We start from the raw sequence: 16,172 nt of genomic DNA on the forward strand, positions 1-16,172 counted from the left end.
GTTCATGTCGTGATCGTTATCGTGGTTCATGTCTTTGTAGTTGTCCATATAGTGATCCTTGTTGTTTTCGTCGTGATCCTCATTATGGTCCTTATTGGCCTTGTCATGGTTCTTATCGTGGCCTTGATGCTTATCATGATCCTTGTCGTGGTCCCTGTTGTGTTCCTTATGTGGTGCTTGTCGTCCAAATTGTGATCCTTATGGTGGTTCTTTTCGTGATCCTTATAGGCCTAATAGTCGTTGTCCTTATCGTCTTTGTCGTGTCTATATCATAGTTCTAGTCCTTGTCGCGATGTTTATCGTGGTCCTTAAGCCTATGGTGGTGCTTGTCATGGTCTATGTCGTGATTCTTATCATTGTCCTTGTCTTGATCCTTTTTGTTTTTGTCGTGATCTTTGTTCTCTTTGTCATTTTTGTGCATTTGTCATTTCAAAATTAATATTCTTTCCACCTTTTTGTCCACACCTGTGGAGTAACGGTCAGCGCGTCTGGCCGCGAAACCAGGTGGCCCGGTTTCGAATCCCGGTCGGAGTAAGTTACCTGGTTGAGGTTTTCTCCGGGGTTTTCCCTCAACCCAATACGAGTAAATGCTAGGTAACTTTCGGTGCTGGACCCTGGACTCATTTCACCGGCATTATCACCATCATTTCATTCAGACGCTAAATAACCTAGATGTTGATACAGCGTCGTAAAATAACCCAATAAAATAAAATCCACCTTTTTGTCACTCAGTACCGTCTATACTCTCTTAAGATCATAACAGATAAAACATAATGGACGTAAACCGAGATCTATGTCAGATATAGACAATTTCGCATCTCCAAGAGTCGTCTCATTTTTTGTATGTATGTATGTATGTATGTATGTATGTATGTAAGTTATGATTTTAGTAGGTTATTTTAGACGCTGTATCAACATCAAGGTTATTTAGTGTCTGAATGAGCTGAAGGTGATAATGGCGGTGCAATGAGTCCGGAGTCCAGCACCGATAATTACCCAGCATTTTCTCATATTGAGTTGAGGGAAAACCCCGAAAAAACCTCAATCAAGTAACTTGCCCCAACCGGGATTTGAATCCGGGCCATCTGGTTTCGGGGCCAGACGCTAACCGTTACTCCACAGCTGTGGACTGTATGTATGTATGTGTGTATAAGCATATAAGCATATGAGTCGCCTAGAATCAAACTACACTTTATAAAACAATCTGATTTTTCAGAAAAGACGAAAAACTAGTGCAGTTGGACTTCAAACGTTGATTTTAGTACTTGAGTTAAGGCAGACAAATTCCAGTTTCTCTCCAAACGAGCAGTTTATCACATTCTCTGCAAAAGTCTGCACTGAAACATATGCTACCTTAATCCCATAGGACTATTTCATAATTTGGAGAAAGTGCAGTTTGATTATAGATGACTCATATAATGTATGCAGATGCAATACCTGCACATATATTTTATATTCATATCTTATGGTATCTATTAGTAGATCTAGCAATATTTTATTTAACGATATTTTTCAACTGCAATGTCATTCAATGTCGAAATTCAACATGGACGAGAAATAGACAACAAATTATGCCTAGAACCCTCTATCAGCGAAAGGCCCTTTTACACGCTGATATGAAGCCAAAAGGCCTAGTGTTTCCACTTGAGACAACATAGAACAAAGGACAAACTTTTGAATATATATGTAGTCGAGATACAGCCTGGGTCCTATGGATTCACTAATCTTCTGAAGGAAACTAGATGAATAAATTTGATTAGTGTCTTTAAAAATCCACACTCTTTCTTGGAGAATTATAGACCAGCACATGCCTGGGGGTTATTACCTCAATTGAGGGATGCAGACTACCCCTTAACTCCCCATTCCATCTTCTCCGGTTGAAACAGTTATCTTACAGACCAATACGAGTAGACCTGAAGCCAAGCTTTGCTGAGTGACGGATTGTATAAGGCATGCATCATAGCTTTTGGCTCTCGCTGGTCGCCTAAAATCCACCACTGATGCACAGTGCTTTATTTTTGTGTCCGTTGCTAAAGCGGTAAAGCGGAAAGTGCATGGGCGGGGATATTTCATTTCCTTTTTCCTTCTCCTTTATGCCTAGAGCTGGACTAACCTTTTGTCTTGTCTGCTTATACCTTTGCTTTGTAGAGGTTTCTACATATCGTTATTATTATTGTTATTCAAATATTGAAACCCTATTTTACCTTTTGGTATATTAGGGTTGTAGTTTGTTACATGTGAAATACATTATGTAGAGATAATACACAATTTTAAAGAAGTAGTAGTGGGCATGAGTCATAGTTACAATATAAATACACTAATTAATAGACAGTAAACAATACTAAATACGTTATGCAATAATTACATTCAGTTAAAACAAAATTAAATAAAATTAGAAATTATAATCGAAGGTGTAGAGAGATTGCGAGAATATGACATAAATTTGCGATTTTATACATAATTTAAGCAATAGTAAAGAGATAATGCACAAAATTGACTTAGTTACAAATTAAACACGTAATATATAGGTGGTTTGCGATAGTAAGAAATAAAGACAAAATTACTTACGGTTACAAACTATATACCTGTCATCAAATACTGAATAATAGTAAAATCTATAATACAAACATAATTATTGTTGTTATTACTATTATTATGTCCCAAAGAGAGTCAACTTGTTTTAGATAGTGCATTAGAATTTTATATCATGATTAATTTACATACACTTAATAGCTACAGTCTTGCGTGGATGTGGTGTATAAACTCTGTGAATTGTTTATAACAACATTATTTCCTAAGTAAATGGTAAAGGGGTGTGCAGTAATTTAAATTGCAGTCCGAGATATGATATCTTAAAAAGTGTCTTTTTCTTTCGAACACTGGACTCTACATATCGTTGACACATTAAACGGCCATACATGACAAATATCTTATTAAACTCTTTATTCGTTTTGATGTTGATGAAATAGCTGAAATTTTTGTGCTTGGAATAGACACAATGTAAGCCATCTTTACGTCAGTCAGTGTATTCGTAGTAATTATTTTTCCTCTGCTCGCCAGTTTCCCGCCAGCTACACGAAAATATCCGAAGTGCATCGTGTAGAGCCGAAGTGAACCAGTGGGAAAATTGGTCGAAGCGGAAGGTTATCTTACATCCGCTTGGCTATCGGTCCCGCCCCCAGTACTCATCCCACCAGATGGTCCGGTAGATGCCTCATGCATGCGTGCTCGTGTGGAGAGGCGAGGTCGACGTCAACCACGCCCGACACAGCACATGGGATCCACAGTGTGTCAGCTGACACAAGGTATGTCTAATCTGTTATCTCATGCCTTACAGCAACATTGCAAGTGTGAACATAGACTGATATGTCGCATGTGTGCTACTGCAATATAAATATGGACACTCCCAGTACTAGGTCAATACTATCGTATTTCTCCAATTTGTGACAGTTATAATAAAAACGTAGATGTGACTGATTACTCAACACTAGTAGAAAAAAAACTCAGGAAGTAACGTTCCCTCTATAAACGTATTCTTTTAAGATTGGAATGACTCATACTAGCAAGTTCCAGGAAATCATCTCTCGCTAGGAACACAAGCTGCTGATAGAGGGATTTAAAGTAGAACATGTACAACAGAAACTGTGTATCAATATGACCTGGAATACGACTTTCACAATTCCAGTTCCCGAAGAACTCTAAACCATTCAATTACATTGTATAACGATAACTTAAAAACGTTAATCACGTTCCAAGGTCATCCTTTCTTTCGATGTCAGTGCTAACTTCCTCGCAGCTACATTCATTAAATGACGTGAACAGGCAGGCAAGGAAGCTTTTCAAGGATAGTCAGTTCATAAACACAGTTATAGCACAGCTGTGGAACAGCACCTGTAAAAGAGAGGACAGTCTGAATCAATTCTAAGTCTCCCTTGTTTCATCGTCAGTAAATACAAATATAGTATTGAGAAAATAATGTTTTTCATGTAGGTGAGCCTTTTGAAACAGATTGTACTCATGATAATGAGCTGAATAAAAAATTTTAAAGAAATCAGCTGATGGTTTATTTTTAACACCCCAAATAGATTTCCCCTTCCCTAATAAAGTAGTCGCCTCCTTGCACAGCAAGCCACGCAGAGGGGCGGTTTTCGTGATTTTGTGCTGGCCGTAGGGGAGCTAGGTCCCATCCCTGCCCAGCCCCTTGATCATATCTTACGTCCCCTCCCTCGGGCCATGGGGAGTTCGACCCTTTCCCTTTGTCATAAACAGGCGGTTGGCGTCGCGCAAAGGAGGTGGGAGGAGGCAACGAGTTGGTTCCGTCAGCCCTAACAAATTTACTCGGCTCAGGGTAGGGCATTGTAAGCAACTGCCAATCAGCTATTTCCGTGGAACCCAGCGGGCCGCACCGCTATACCGCATCACAGTTGTGCTCTTCCGATGTTGACGCCCCAAATAGTACCTCAAATATTCACGTTTATTACACAAACAAACATACTAGCATCATGCCTACTAAGTATAAGTTTTTAACAAACACTCGGAACAACAAAGCCACATTTTGTTTTGTATAAAGTGGCTCGAATATGTTACGTATGATATTGATCCGCGCATGGATACACGACATGAAAATGTATCTGGTCATTTCTCGTCAGTACGTGTCCGCCATGAGCTGAAGGAATATTAAATGTGTGTGGGACGGGGGAAACAATCATTATTCTGGTTGTGAAGACAGCAAATAATGTCCTCAGCACCCACTAAGGTCAAGACGGAATACATCTTGCCTCACACCACTTCTCAGGTATGTTGACCAAGTCTCTTGTGTGCATGTACGTGTGTGTATGTGTGTGGTCCATTTGGGGCGGGGTGGGAAAGTGGGAGTTCCTTGTGTGCTTCTCCGCAAAACGCAAGGCGCGCGCGTAACGACTTTGTTCCAGGGCTACCCAAAGCCTTGCTTGTTGGTTCATACGCACCTGCTGACATCCCATTTTCTTCGTGGCTCCGCCTCATTTAGGAGATTCAGCCGTCCCCCCTCGCTCTTCTCGCTGCGACCTGCAGCAAGATCGGCACATCTTCATCTCACGAACAGCAGCAGCAGCAGCAGCCGTCACAACCACCACCCCAAGAAGGAGGTGTTCCTCAGCAACAAAACAGCGCAGTTATAACTCAGCAGCTAAACTTGCAACAACAGGCACCCCAAATACGAGTTTTGAACGCGACCACTCTTCAGCAGCTGCAAGCACAGCAGCAAGCCGAGGGCGGTGCGACCATCGTGGCGGGTCATCAAGCACAGATCGCGAGAGAACCTCTCAGTGTGAGAGATCCTCTTGCCATACCCAGCCCGGCCACTGTGCAGCAGCAACAGCAGCCCCAAGTCATCACGTTATCTCAGCTCCAGAACTTCCTTCCGATCCACCATCAGTCGGGACAGCATCACGTGACAGCCGTGGCGTCCACAGAAAACACACCACATAGTCAGCAGACGACACAAGGGACTCCGGGAGTGAAGACGTTCGTGTCGTCTGCGGCCGCTGTCACTCCAACCGTCGTTTCCGTGCAAGGAGTGTCGGGGCAGTTTTTGCAGGTGTGTGACGTTTGTGAATTCCTTCAGTCTTGTTGTGCCATTGATAATATTCATCAAAGTACTATGTTAATGTTTTTTAATGTCGTTATTCAGTAACTGTCACTTTAATTTTCTTCTGGGCCGCTCCACGTTAGACATGCAACCAGAACGCATGTATACTTAGCTGTTATATAATGTTTACTTTAGGAAAGGGAAAGTTGACATACTTTCTTGTACGATATTTCCTATTAGCGATCCGTCTATTGTAGGTTAAGATCTTCGTATTTTTGGCAACTTGAAATTGTTCTTATTCGATAATTTAATACAGTATGAATTGTGTTTCTCGTGTCCAAACAGCAGCAGGGAGCCCAACTAGTGACTGCTGGTGGACAGAACTTGGCTTACAATGTTGTCCAACCTATGCAGACTGTGACAGTGGATGGACAGGAGGCATTGTTTATCCCGGCAATGCCAGCAGGGCAACACCAAGCTGTACAACTAGCAGGTGGACAAGCTCTCATCACACCCACTGGACAAATTATTCGTGCTCCAGGTGTTTATCCTACCAGTCTCGTCCAAAACGTCAGCGGTCAAACAGTACAAATGGCTAATGGTTTGTATTATGGTTAGCCTATAATAGATGAGCTGCAGTGTTCACTGTGTTGTTTGTGCTACTAAATGTTGGTGTTTTTATATAAAGTTAGTTTTTTACGCGAATCTAGATACATTTGTGTTTTCATTATGTGATAGTTTTCATCACCGTTTTATTCATCTTATATTGCTTTTACTCTTCTCATTTCTCCATTTCATTGTTTCTTTTTATAGGTTATGTACTACTATTGCATGTTTAGGTCGTTGTTTACGTCAAATCTTACTTATTATTAATATTAGCACATTATTATTATTATTATTATTATTATTATTATTATTATTATTATTATTATTATTATTATTTTGAAATTATTTCGAATACTTCGTACTGATATCCAGTAGTTACTTCGGTTGTATTACATGTGTTGCGCCGTTACTTCCCACTAGAGTCGCTGTAATCGCTTTGTAGTTGACAGCATTCAATTTAAGTCACGGTATACTACGGTTTAGTCATAATGTCACTGATAGGAGAAGACAAAAATCACAATAACACATTTTTAGTACACGTGTTGCAGTGCACACGTTGCTGTATCATTAGTCCTCATTAAATTGTGTGGTTACTATCGTCAATGTGAAAAAATTGATAGTAGTGATTTAAATACTGCATTTTTACGAACTAAAAAGTGTAAAGGATTGCAACTCCAAGCCAGAAACACTTCCATAAGCTGAAAGAGAATGTTAATTATTGTTAATTTAGTTTGTGAAGTTTCGATTAAGCCTGTCTTTCAGTAATAGAGAATTTAAGTTTGCCATGCCGTATACAGTATTAAGTATCGTAATAAATTTGTTTTGTACACATTGGGGCTATGGACTGCATTTGTTAGAATTGCAAGAAGAACTGATTGCTAGGTTAGTGTTCAGCTATTTTTCTGACTTTATGTCTCAAGTTTTTGTGGTAAATGTAACAAATTATAGGTTATGTTAAATTTAATAATTACAGATTCAGCTCTAATAGAAACACACTGAAAGTAATATTTGTGGGAATGAAACCTGATCAATTCATGAGACATAATAGTTGAATAATCATTGATTGTTCTTAATTCCTGTTGAAATAAAAGGTATCGAATTATTTGGGTAATTCTGGAGGACGACCACTCCACTCCATGATTTTCGATTTTTTTTTTTTTTTACAAACGACAATTTTATGCTCGACTTTCGGAAGCTAATACAAAAAAAAAATTCGGAAACCCATAATTTCGACTGTAACCTAACATAACCTATTACAACCTAACCTAACTTAACCTTAACTAACACTAATTAATCCAAGTTAAACTAAGTTAACCGGAACTATTCCAATCATCACCAAGCAGTAACATCGCCTACGAACAAACATAACATTGCACTAATTACCGTCCAAAACTACATAAAACTTTAAAAACCTAAAACATGTAAAATCATAAAACAATCTACGCATATAAATGATTGTAATTTATATATAGAATAATTATACATGCTCAGAACTTCTAAAATTCATGGAGAGCCTTTCCGTCAGAATTAATATTTACTTTAATGGCACTGTGTGTTAACCGTATTTGACACATACAACGTCTTCAACTTAAGACACAACCCTGGCCACTGCAGGCGGGCGGGCAGTAGACCATTCTCTATAGCGGGAAAACTAAGCAGTGTTGTGCGGCAGCAGGCAGGCAGATAGGTTGGTATTTCAAGCGAGAAAACCCAGAAGTGTTGTGCAACCCAGTATACAATTAGTGTTAGTTTGTCTTCAGTAAGGTGTGAACGTGTTTGGTCAGTTTTAGTTTTTATTTAACGTGTTTGGTGAACTGTGCTCTGTTTAAGTTTAAATTTATCATGGTGTTTACCACCATGTGACTTTTATCTTTGGAGGTATATTAAAATAGGCCTATAAAGTGAATGTGAACAATTCTCATACATTAGAGGAACTTCAAGAAAATATTCGGACCTTGATCGCCAGCATTTCAAAAAAGGAATTGGATCGCGTATTTCATCATTTTCTTAGCTGGTGTGAGTGTTGTATTGAAGCTGGTGGAGGTCATTTTGAACATCTTTATGTCTTAAGGTAAAGAAATAAACTCCATTAAATTAATTTCATGGAAGATAAACTAACACTATATAACGGTTAGAAAGAATGCATGCCGGGCCACTTAGCAGTTCAATTACCTTACAATGGTGCTGGGTGTTACCACTTGAGAGTATTATCTGCCTGCTGATGCCTGGGTTGCATCTTAAGTTGAAGGTAGTGGTAGCATCTGATCGTGAGGATCCTGTTACAAGTTAATGCCGCTTTTGAATGCAATAATTTATTGTTATAAATGAATGGTTCAAAATTACTTTTTCCGCCTGAGTCACATAATTCAATAATATGATGATACATCCTTTTTTCCGGGAAAGTCTTCAATTACCAAGATACAATATATAAAAACTAAAATACAACATACAAAAATTTCAACATTAATAAATAACAGAAAATCAATATCCCGAATTTAAAAGAAAACTTACAAATTAAACCAAACCCTTTAACTCTATTAAATATAGAAGATAATCTAAATTTAACAGAAGAAATACTAAAATCAGAAGTAAACACTGAAATAATGAAACAATTGTCTTTAGAGACAATTAATATTAGGTACCCTCCACAAAACTGGCTTCATTTATACACCGACAGATCCTCGATCTTCAGAGAACAAGTGCCAGTGCAGGTGTTACGTGCTGTCCCTTCTCACTTTCTAGATCTCTTGGATATGGAACAACAAGTTTTGATGGAGAAATCATTCCAATAAGTGAAAGTCTCAGGAATCTTCTATGCCACATCAATAAATTTAAGAATGCAGTTATATTGTCAGACTCCAAGCAGCTATTCTATCAATCGTCTCTAAACACACACCTTTATCCGAAACAGCAGAAATAACTAAAATGCTCTCTCAATTAATTTCACTCAAATAGTGAATTGTATTCCAATGGATACCATCCCATTGTGAAATCGTGGGAAACGAGAATGCGGATGCTTTAGCAAAGAAGGGCAGCACTGCTACTTACAGACCTGTTACTAAATCTACGTATTACTCTGTGAAAAGATTTATTAAATCTACATACTTAGACTTCAATAAACAAAATTTGATAACACAATCTCAAGGGAAAAAATGGAACTCTCTGCATCATAATCCACAGTTAATTCCCGATTTACCACGAAAATCGTCTGTAGCTGCATTTAGATTGGCAACAGGCCATGTTTGTTTGGCCAAACACCTGCATAGAATTGGAATATATCAGTCCCCTAACTGCCCATTGTGCAACTCAAACCAAGACATGGATTCGGAACACCTCAAAATCTGTGCTTCAGTGGCTGACCATGATAATATCTTTGAAAAATATTGGTGTGCAAGAGGTCAAATGATTTTATTGTCAAACGCCTGACATTAGAAAACAACAACATAAATAATGACCACAAGAACAGGTTTAACACTTAACAAGGCAATTTACACTTAATTTAGCAGTTCGGTGTCAATTTAATCCTACAAGTCTTTTACGAGAAGACATCCCATCTCAAAGTCAGGACCTGGACTTCTGCAGTTTCCTCAGATCGATGCCATCTGTATGCAAATCATGAAACTACATTCTGCTTCTTCCCATATGTTGACCTGAAGATCGCATTACTGTAGGTATCATGATTCACTATTTGGTACTGTCTATTGATTCAGCTGCACATCACTTAGGTTAGACAGATTCTGCTATGAAAGTCCCTCCTTCTGGCTGGGGTTTCTGCGGCTTCCTCAGATATATGCTATCTGTATGAAAATCAGTACTACATCTGCTGCATCCTCCGTTAACAAGAAACTGTTGAAAGATAATAGATGAAGTTGAAATATAATGAAAGCGAAATGAGTCTGAGGTCCAACACCAAGAGTTACTCAGCAGTTCTACCTCAATTGGTCGAGGAGGGGATTTCATCCTGTGCCTGCTCGTTTCACAGTGATACATGCTGACCGTTACTCTGCAGTGGTGGACAACTGTATGGTTTTACCAGCTGCGGATATTCAGGGGATGCAAGGGAGGCCGAGCCTCCCCTAATATTTTACCAGAACACAATATGGCAGTAATAATTTCAACTGAATTAAGATCACAGACAAGTTACAGCAAATGACGAACATTTTTCCTTTTATATTAATTTTATTATTCACTACGACTAAGATGTAAGTTACGTAAAGTCGACCACATTCTGTTGGTGATGCTGCTCGCTATACTGTACATAGTACAAATAATTCGTACTGAAAAATAACAGATAGCGCTGTAACCTGTATAGTCGACATCTAGCAGCCTGCAGTGTCTATGCGAGAGCGGGAGAGAGGAGTCGGCTACATGATGCTACTCCACGGTAACCATGACAACAGTAGTTCAACCAATAAGATAGCTGGTTAGAACTTGACTAGAACGCGCGAAGGGAGCCGATTTGGAGACGTCCTACCCACCGCTGAACTGTAGGCCTACTGCTTAGTCACAGCCAGTTTCGGCTGTATTCAGAAGCTTTCTCTCTTCATGGTTTTAGAAAATTGAGTCACGTATTGTTAGTTTTCTCTCCCTGCGTAAAAGTTTTCATTTATGTTGGTAGATTTTCTCTTGTTTGCGGGTGTTCTTGTTATTTTATTCTTTTGTGTTATGAGATGTATTTACTTATACAGTATTTTAAATATATCGAGTTTAGAAACAAATGCAGATTTGTCTCTAGCTTCTTCTAGTAGCAGTTATTCAGTATGTTGTGGCGTATTTGATCGGTTTGGGAAGAAAGAGGAACGTCCAGTTAATTTTCTGTAAAATTAGGCTATGTAATAGTAATGAGCAAGCCCCGGATACTTAGGTTCGAATCAATTTTGTTGCTATCTCGTTACTCTCGAAATATTGTTTTTCTTGTTCGTTTTATGTAGCAAAGAGTAACATTCTTAAATGTAATATGACCTAAAAAGACCTAATTCGTAGGTTAGGACTTAGTGTCCCAAAGAATGGCAATCTTTACCAAGCCTATGTAATATATTAACAGTATGTTGTTTATATTTATTTTTTCCCCTAAAATCATGTAAATTCCTAAACATAAGATTTAAAATCCTAAAACATAAATTGGAAAACCTAATTTTAATTTCTTAAAATCTATAAATTCTGCGCTTGGTAATGAGGTACGTCACAGGCCTTATATTTTTATATTCTCATCATTCACGTCTTGGCATCCTCAACTTTCAAACCCACCGTCTGCTACTGGGTTTTACTCGTTTATTTAATTTTATGGTGGAATGCAGGCATGATAAATGGAAGTACTCAGAATCTTGGATCTCTGGCATGAAAACTCGATGGTCTAGCCCAGTGATGTCAAAGCAAGCGCATTTTTCTGACCTTGACATCGTGCGCAGGCATCAAGTGCTAGGTATGGAATGAGGAAGAGTTATGTATATGAATAAGCAGCCTGTTGGATTTAAAAAACAGTGGTGCACAAACTTCAAATGGAACGTGAAATTTTATCTCGTTATTTTTATATAGTTTCTTTCTGTTTGATATTACGTATATTGACTGAAAAAAAGTACTAACACCAATTTCTTAATATTGCAGTTGTGTTTTAAACGTCAATAACATAATAAAAAGTTAAGAAGGAATATTCAAATACATTCCATAGTAGTACAACTATATTGTACTAAGTTAATGAAACACATAATTCATAAAGAAAGTTATATCCCAAAAAAAAGAGATTGAGTATGTCATGATAAGCTGGAATTTATTTTGATGATATCTTTAGCCTTATAAAAGTAATCAATAAACTAATCAAAACAATGCTATAGTACAAAGCAAAGTTACCTAGGTATATGATTTAACCGTAACTAATATCACTTAACAAAACTCTTATCGCAGTATGCTTTTAAAGTGATATTAAATTATTTTCTCGAAATCTTCTGAAGCTATAGAGCTGACGTTTTTACAACACATGGGCACATATCTTTTATTTATGATGTAACAGTAGTTCCTTTATTTTATTTATTACCTTACAAACATTTTCCATGCGAATATTTTCAAAATTTTCAATGCAATATCTTCAGTAATACGTATTTACGATACCTGTATTAGATTTACGAAAACATCGCTTCAGTACCTGTAAGGCTACTCAATAAACATATCTGAAAATTTCACTTTTCTATAAAAAAAGTTGAGAAAATATTTCTTTTGAATAAAAAACAAACTTGTAAATAATGAGCATTAAAATTAAAATTTACATTCCTATAATGGATTTATACTTCTCAAATAAATCTAAAAATTAATATGGGTACAGTTTTAATTAGTTCTCTTCCTTTTATCTATTGAATCAGTGCTGACCATCCCTGTATATAGCTCGATCAGGTGGTATATAATACCTCTTTCGTCTGTCTCTTTCCTTTCCACTGTAAAGCGCTCAGGCTCTCCTGAGTTCTAAAGCTCGCACTTGCGCCTATGAGCATCAATTGACATGACTGGTCTAGCCCAAGGTTGCTTAACTTGTGGATTGTCGTAGCTTTCCGAAAAATAAAATTAAAAAAAAAAAAAGACAAAGTATTGAATTTACAATCATAAACCTTTTCAGAACTACATTTTTGCAATCAATAATGAAAATACCATAATGTCTGCAGACTGCAGGGTACCAGTATAATAATAAATTTCTACGCTTACATGGTATTATTATATTGGTACTGTTCAACTTCAAAATAAACCCTTAGGTCGCACAAGTTGATCTCCTATCTGAATTTGTGTTACGGCCAAAAAAATCTGCACTGTATCAGAGATACACCAGCACATAGAACACATTAACCCATTTCGGGAATGAAATACAGTTGTGTTGATTTGAATATTTTATTTTTGTTTGATTTACAAATGGAGAGTACAGGTCTATGATAAGAGAAGTAATTAATGAAGAGCATGCATTATATTTTCTCTTCATATGAAGTGACATTCCGAAATTACTCCAGTTCACACAACAAATTTTTAACTGTGGTTCACTCAAAGTGTATCGTACATGTCTACTTTTACTATATTATCACTTTAATATTACAGAACTCGCGATTACAAATCAAACAAGTGGTCGCACAGGTCTTTAGCTGCTCTCAACTCCAAGATGTTACTGAGAGAGGCCATGCAGTACGGTTAATTTTATATGCAACTTCAGTGCTCCCATGCTGATAGTGTAGGGATGTAGCGTCATAGGGTGTGGTCACACGAGTTACTCTGGTTCATTGTCTACCTACTAATAACATTAGCATTCGTATGTGGCTGATAGTCTTGTTATAATAAGCATTTGAATTACTGCCTTTTTTTTTTTTTTTTTTGTTTCACCACAATTCCCAGAACGGGTGTCCATACTTGGTGTGGGGAAAGACATATTTTATGTAGGTGAAGAACCCCTGTACTGGCCATTTGATAAACCGTGTGCCATCACTGCCTTAATGCTTGAAGTATTAGACAAACTCGTTCATATTTATCAGTCCTCACTCATTTTCTATTTTAAATTTTCATGCAGTTGGTGTTTGTTGTTTAGTCAACGGTCTGAAGACAGGTTTTGAACCTCATAAGTAAGGAGCGGATTCCTAAGTAATTAAATATTCTTTTTGCTTGTGATAAAACACAATTAACAAAGTTAAGAATTCCAAACATGAAATTTCAAGTTTAAAACCCGAATTTTATTTCACATAAAAAACATATTTTCACAAAAAATTATGTAAATACATATTTTCAGGAAATCTATTATAAATACATAAATCTTGGAGTTTTTTTTTACTCAAATAATTTTTTATGAGAATTTTTGAATATTTAAAAACTAAATCAATTATATCACTCAGAAGTATGTTATCTTTTTTAAGAATTCTTGGTTGCTTCGTGTGTCTAAGCGCTGTGTTGTGTATCCGTGATCTATTTTCGTAATACTATCACCTCACGTTCTGAGAACTGCTAGGCAGCATATCAGTGATATTATTAGAGAATAAATTAACATGGACAAGGAGGAAAGATGTTGTAACACATAATTAGGAATGTTTATTATTGCTGAAGATGTTTTCAGTCCACGCTTTGTTTGTCAAACACAACAGATAAGAGCTCCTGTATAAATATTAGGCTATTTAATTTTAAAAAATCTCTTGTCTCTCGCTCATGCCTATATGAAGTAAAGCAATACATCTTGTAGTGATTCCCTGTTTTTGGGCTTCATGAATCGATATCCTTCAAGATATACTGAAAGATGGTTATTTAAAAAACGATTTGGCTTTCCTATTAGCAAATTTAAGCTTTTGTGTGACACTGTAAAAAAAACTCGAAACATCCAAAAACCTGTTGTCTGAAACAGGGAGGTGCGTGCCGTGGAAATTAAACTAGACTCGCTACCAGGTTCAGAAGTACAAGTACCTACTAAGGGACAAATTCCAGAATGTGTTTGGGAAAAACAGTGGATATAAAAAAAAATTTGTAAAGTTGCTCAAGTATTGGAGGGTGTGCCTGTAGGTGAAATTGACGGTGTTTGTGTTTGTGACATTCCTCTCTTTAAATATGCACGTGATGTCCTCTTATGTGGAAAGATCGTTTTCACAGTATAAGTCGTCGTTCAGAGATAATCGGCATGCATTTGTGATGGAGAATTTGGAGATGACCTTTGTTGTTCACTGCAATTCTCGGCCAACTACTAGCACTCAAGTGTGGTTGGTGAATACCTAGTAACATTTTTTTTTCAAGCTAAATAAGGTATTTTTGTCATTAAAAAAAAAATTTTTTTTTATTTTTAGCAAATATTTTCGTACTTTTTAGCACATAAAAAATAAATATATTTAAATTTTTTAGCACATAAAAATCCGCTCCCTACTCATAAGTGACACCAATAAGGCATCACTCATGAGGCAACTAGGCCAGAAGATAATGGGATAAGGTGGCCAGTTCCTTCCCCCTTCCATTACATACATCACTGATTAGCTACATATTACACGAAACAGACTTCAGATGTATACAAACAGTATTGTTCTTCCTCTGACACACATCGTCAAGTAAGATGCATTACGTGATAGTAGATGTAGAGTCTTAGAAACAATTTATGGCGTACAGATATTTTACAAGTCCCAGAAGGGGGGGGCACTGCGCATGATCAGAGGACGAGCGACCTGGTTCACAAGCAAACCACTAATTGCAGTAATAACATTCATTCTGTTTCATTGTATGTAGTCCCTAAATAGCCAGAACCTCAATCAGAGGTATTTCATGCAGTATAGAATTCTATATTATTATTATTATTATTATTATTATTATTATTATTATTATTATTATCATCATCATCATCATCATCATCATCGTTGTTGTTCTTGCTATAAATTGAATTGCATTAGGCCTACAGTTATGATAATTGGTTTCCAGGGTCAGTAGAAATTCATGTTTTGAGTTTGAACATGTTGCCCTATTTCCCTGATATTGTATGTGTATGTTTCTAGTGATTGAATAGTTTCTCAGTAAAACAAACATTAATTAATTCTTGTCAGCTGTATCTGAAATTATTTATATAATTGGTTATTGTATTTCAGGCCAGAATGTTGCAGTTAGACCTGCTAATGTGCCAACCAGTATGCCACAAGTAGTGCAGTTCCCAATGCAGCAAACAATACCTGTTCAGGTTCCGATCTCTACAGCAAATGGACAGACTCTCTATCAAACTATTCATTTTCCTGTTCAAGCATTTGCAACAGCAATTCCTAATATCATTCAGGCTTCAGGCAGTCAAATGCAGATGATACCACAATTGGGTCAGGTATGTATACGGCTTTTTTATATATACAGGGTAAACTGTAAGTACTGTACTCCAACCATGAGAAAGTCTCCAGGGAATGAAACGAAGCGGGGTGATGCTGTGAATGAATGTTGATGTCATAAGGTCACACACGTGGGTACTCGTATCTCTATTAGCTATCTCTCAAAGCAAAAACCATAACACTGATATACACATTTTTATACT

The 16,172-nt window shown here is 37.2% G+C and overlaps 1 protein-coding gene and 1 long non-coding RNA gene across 5 annotated transcripts in view; one reads left to right on the forward strand and one right to left on the reverse strand.

Moving 5' to 3' along the window:
* Positions 1-3,615: 3,615 nt before the first annotated feature.
* Positions 3,616-5,085, reverse strand: LOC138711021 (uncharacterized). The gene is made up of 2 exons (XR_011335340.1): positions 4,968-5,085; positions 3,616-3,891 (listed from the first exon to the last, which is right to left on the reverse strand). It is a non-coding gene; the product is annotated as an uncharacterized lncRNA (long non-coding RNA).
* LOC138711017 (transcription factor Sp4-like) overlaps positions 3,825-16,172 on the forward strand; it is a 42,618-nt gene continuing 30,270 nt past the window's right edge. For 3 of the 4 annotated variants that reach the window (XR_011335339.1, XM_069842299.1, XM_069842301.1), the window contains exons 1-4: positions 3,825-4,795; positions 5,009-5,578; positions 5,915-6,170; positions 15,745-15,968. Coding sequence is in view for 3 of the 4 variants with exons in the window: in XM_069842299.1 (XP_069698400.1) it covers positions 4,736-4,795; positions 5,009-5,578; positions 5,915-6,170; positions 15,745-15,968 (1,110 nt within the window). In the remaining variant the exon portion in view is untranslated. The remainder of the gene's footprint in view (positions 4,796-5,008; positions 5,579-5,914; positions 6,171-15,744; positions 15,969-16,172) is intronic. The other variant, XM_069842300.1, reaches the window with a different exon arrangement.

This window comes from Periplaneta americana, chromosome 12 (genome assembly GCF_040183065.1).
Source record: "Periplaneta americana isolate PAMFEO1 chromosome 12, P.americana_PAMFEO1_priV1, whole genome shotgun sequence".
NCBI lineage: Eukaryota > Metazoa > Arthropoda > Insecta > Blattodea > Blattidae > Periplaneta > Periplaneta americana.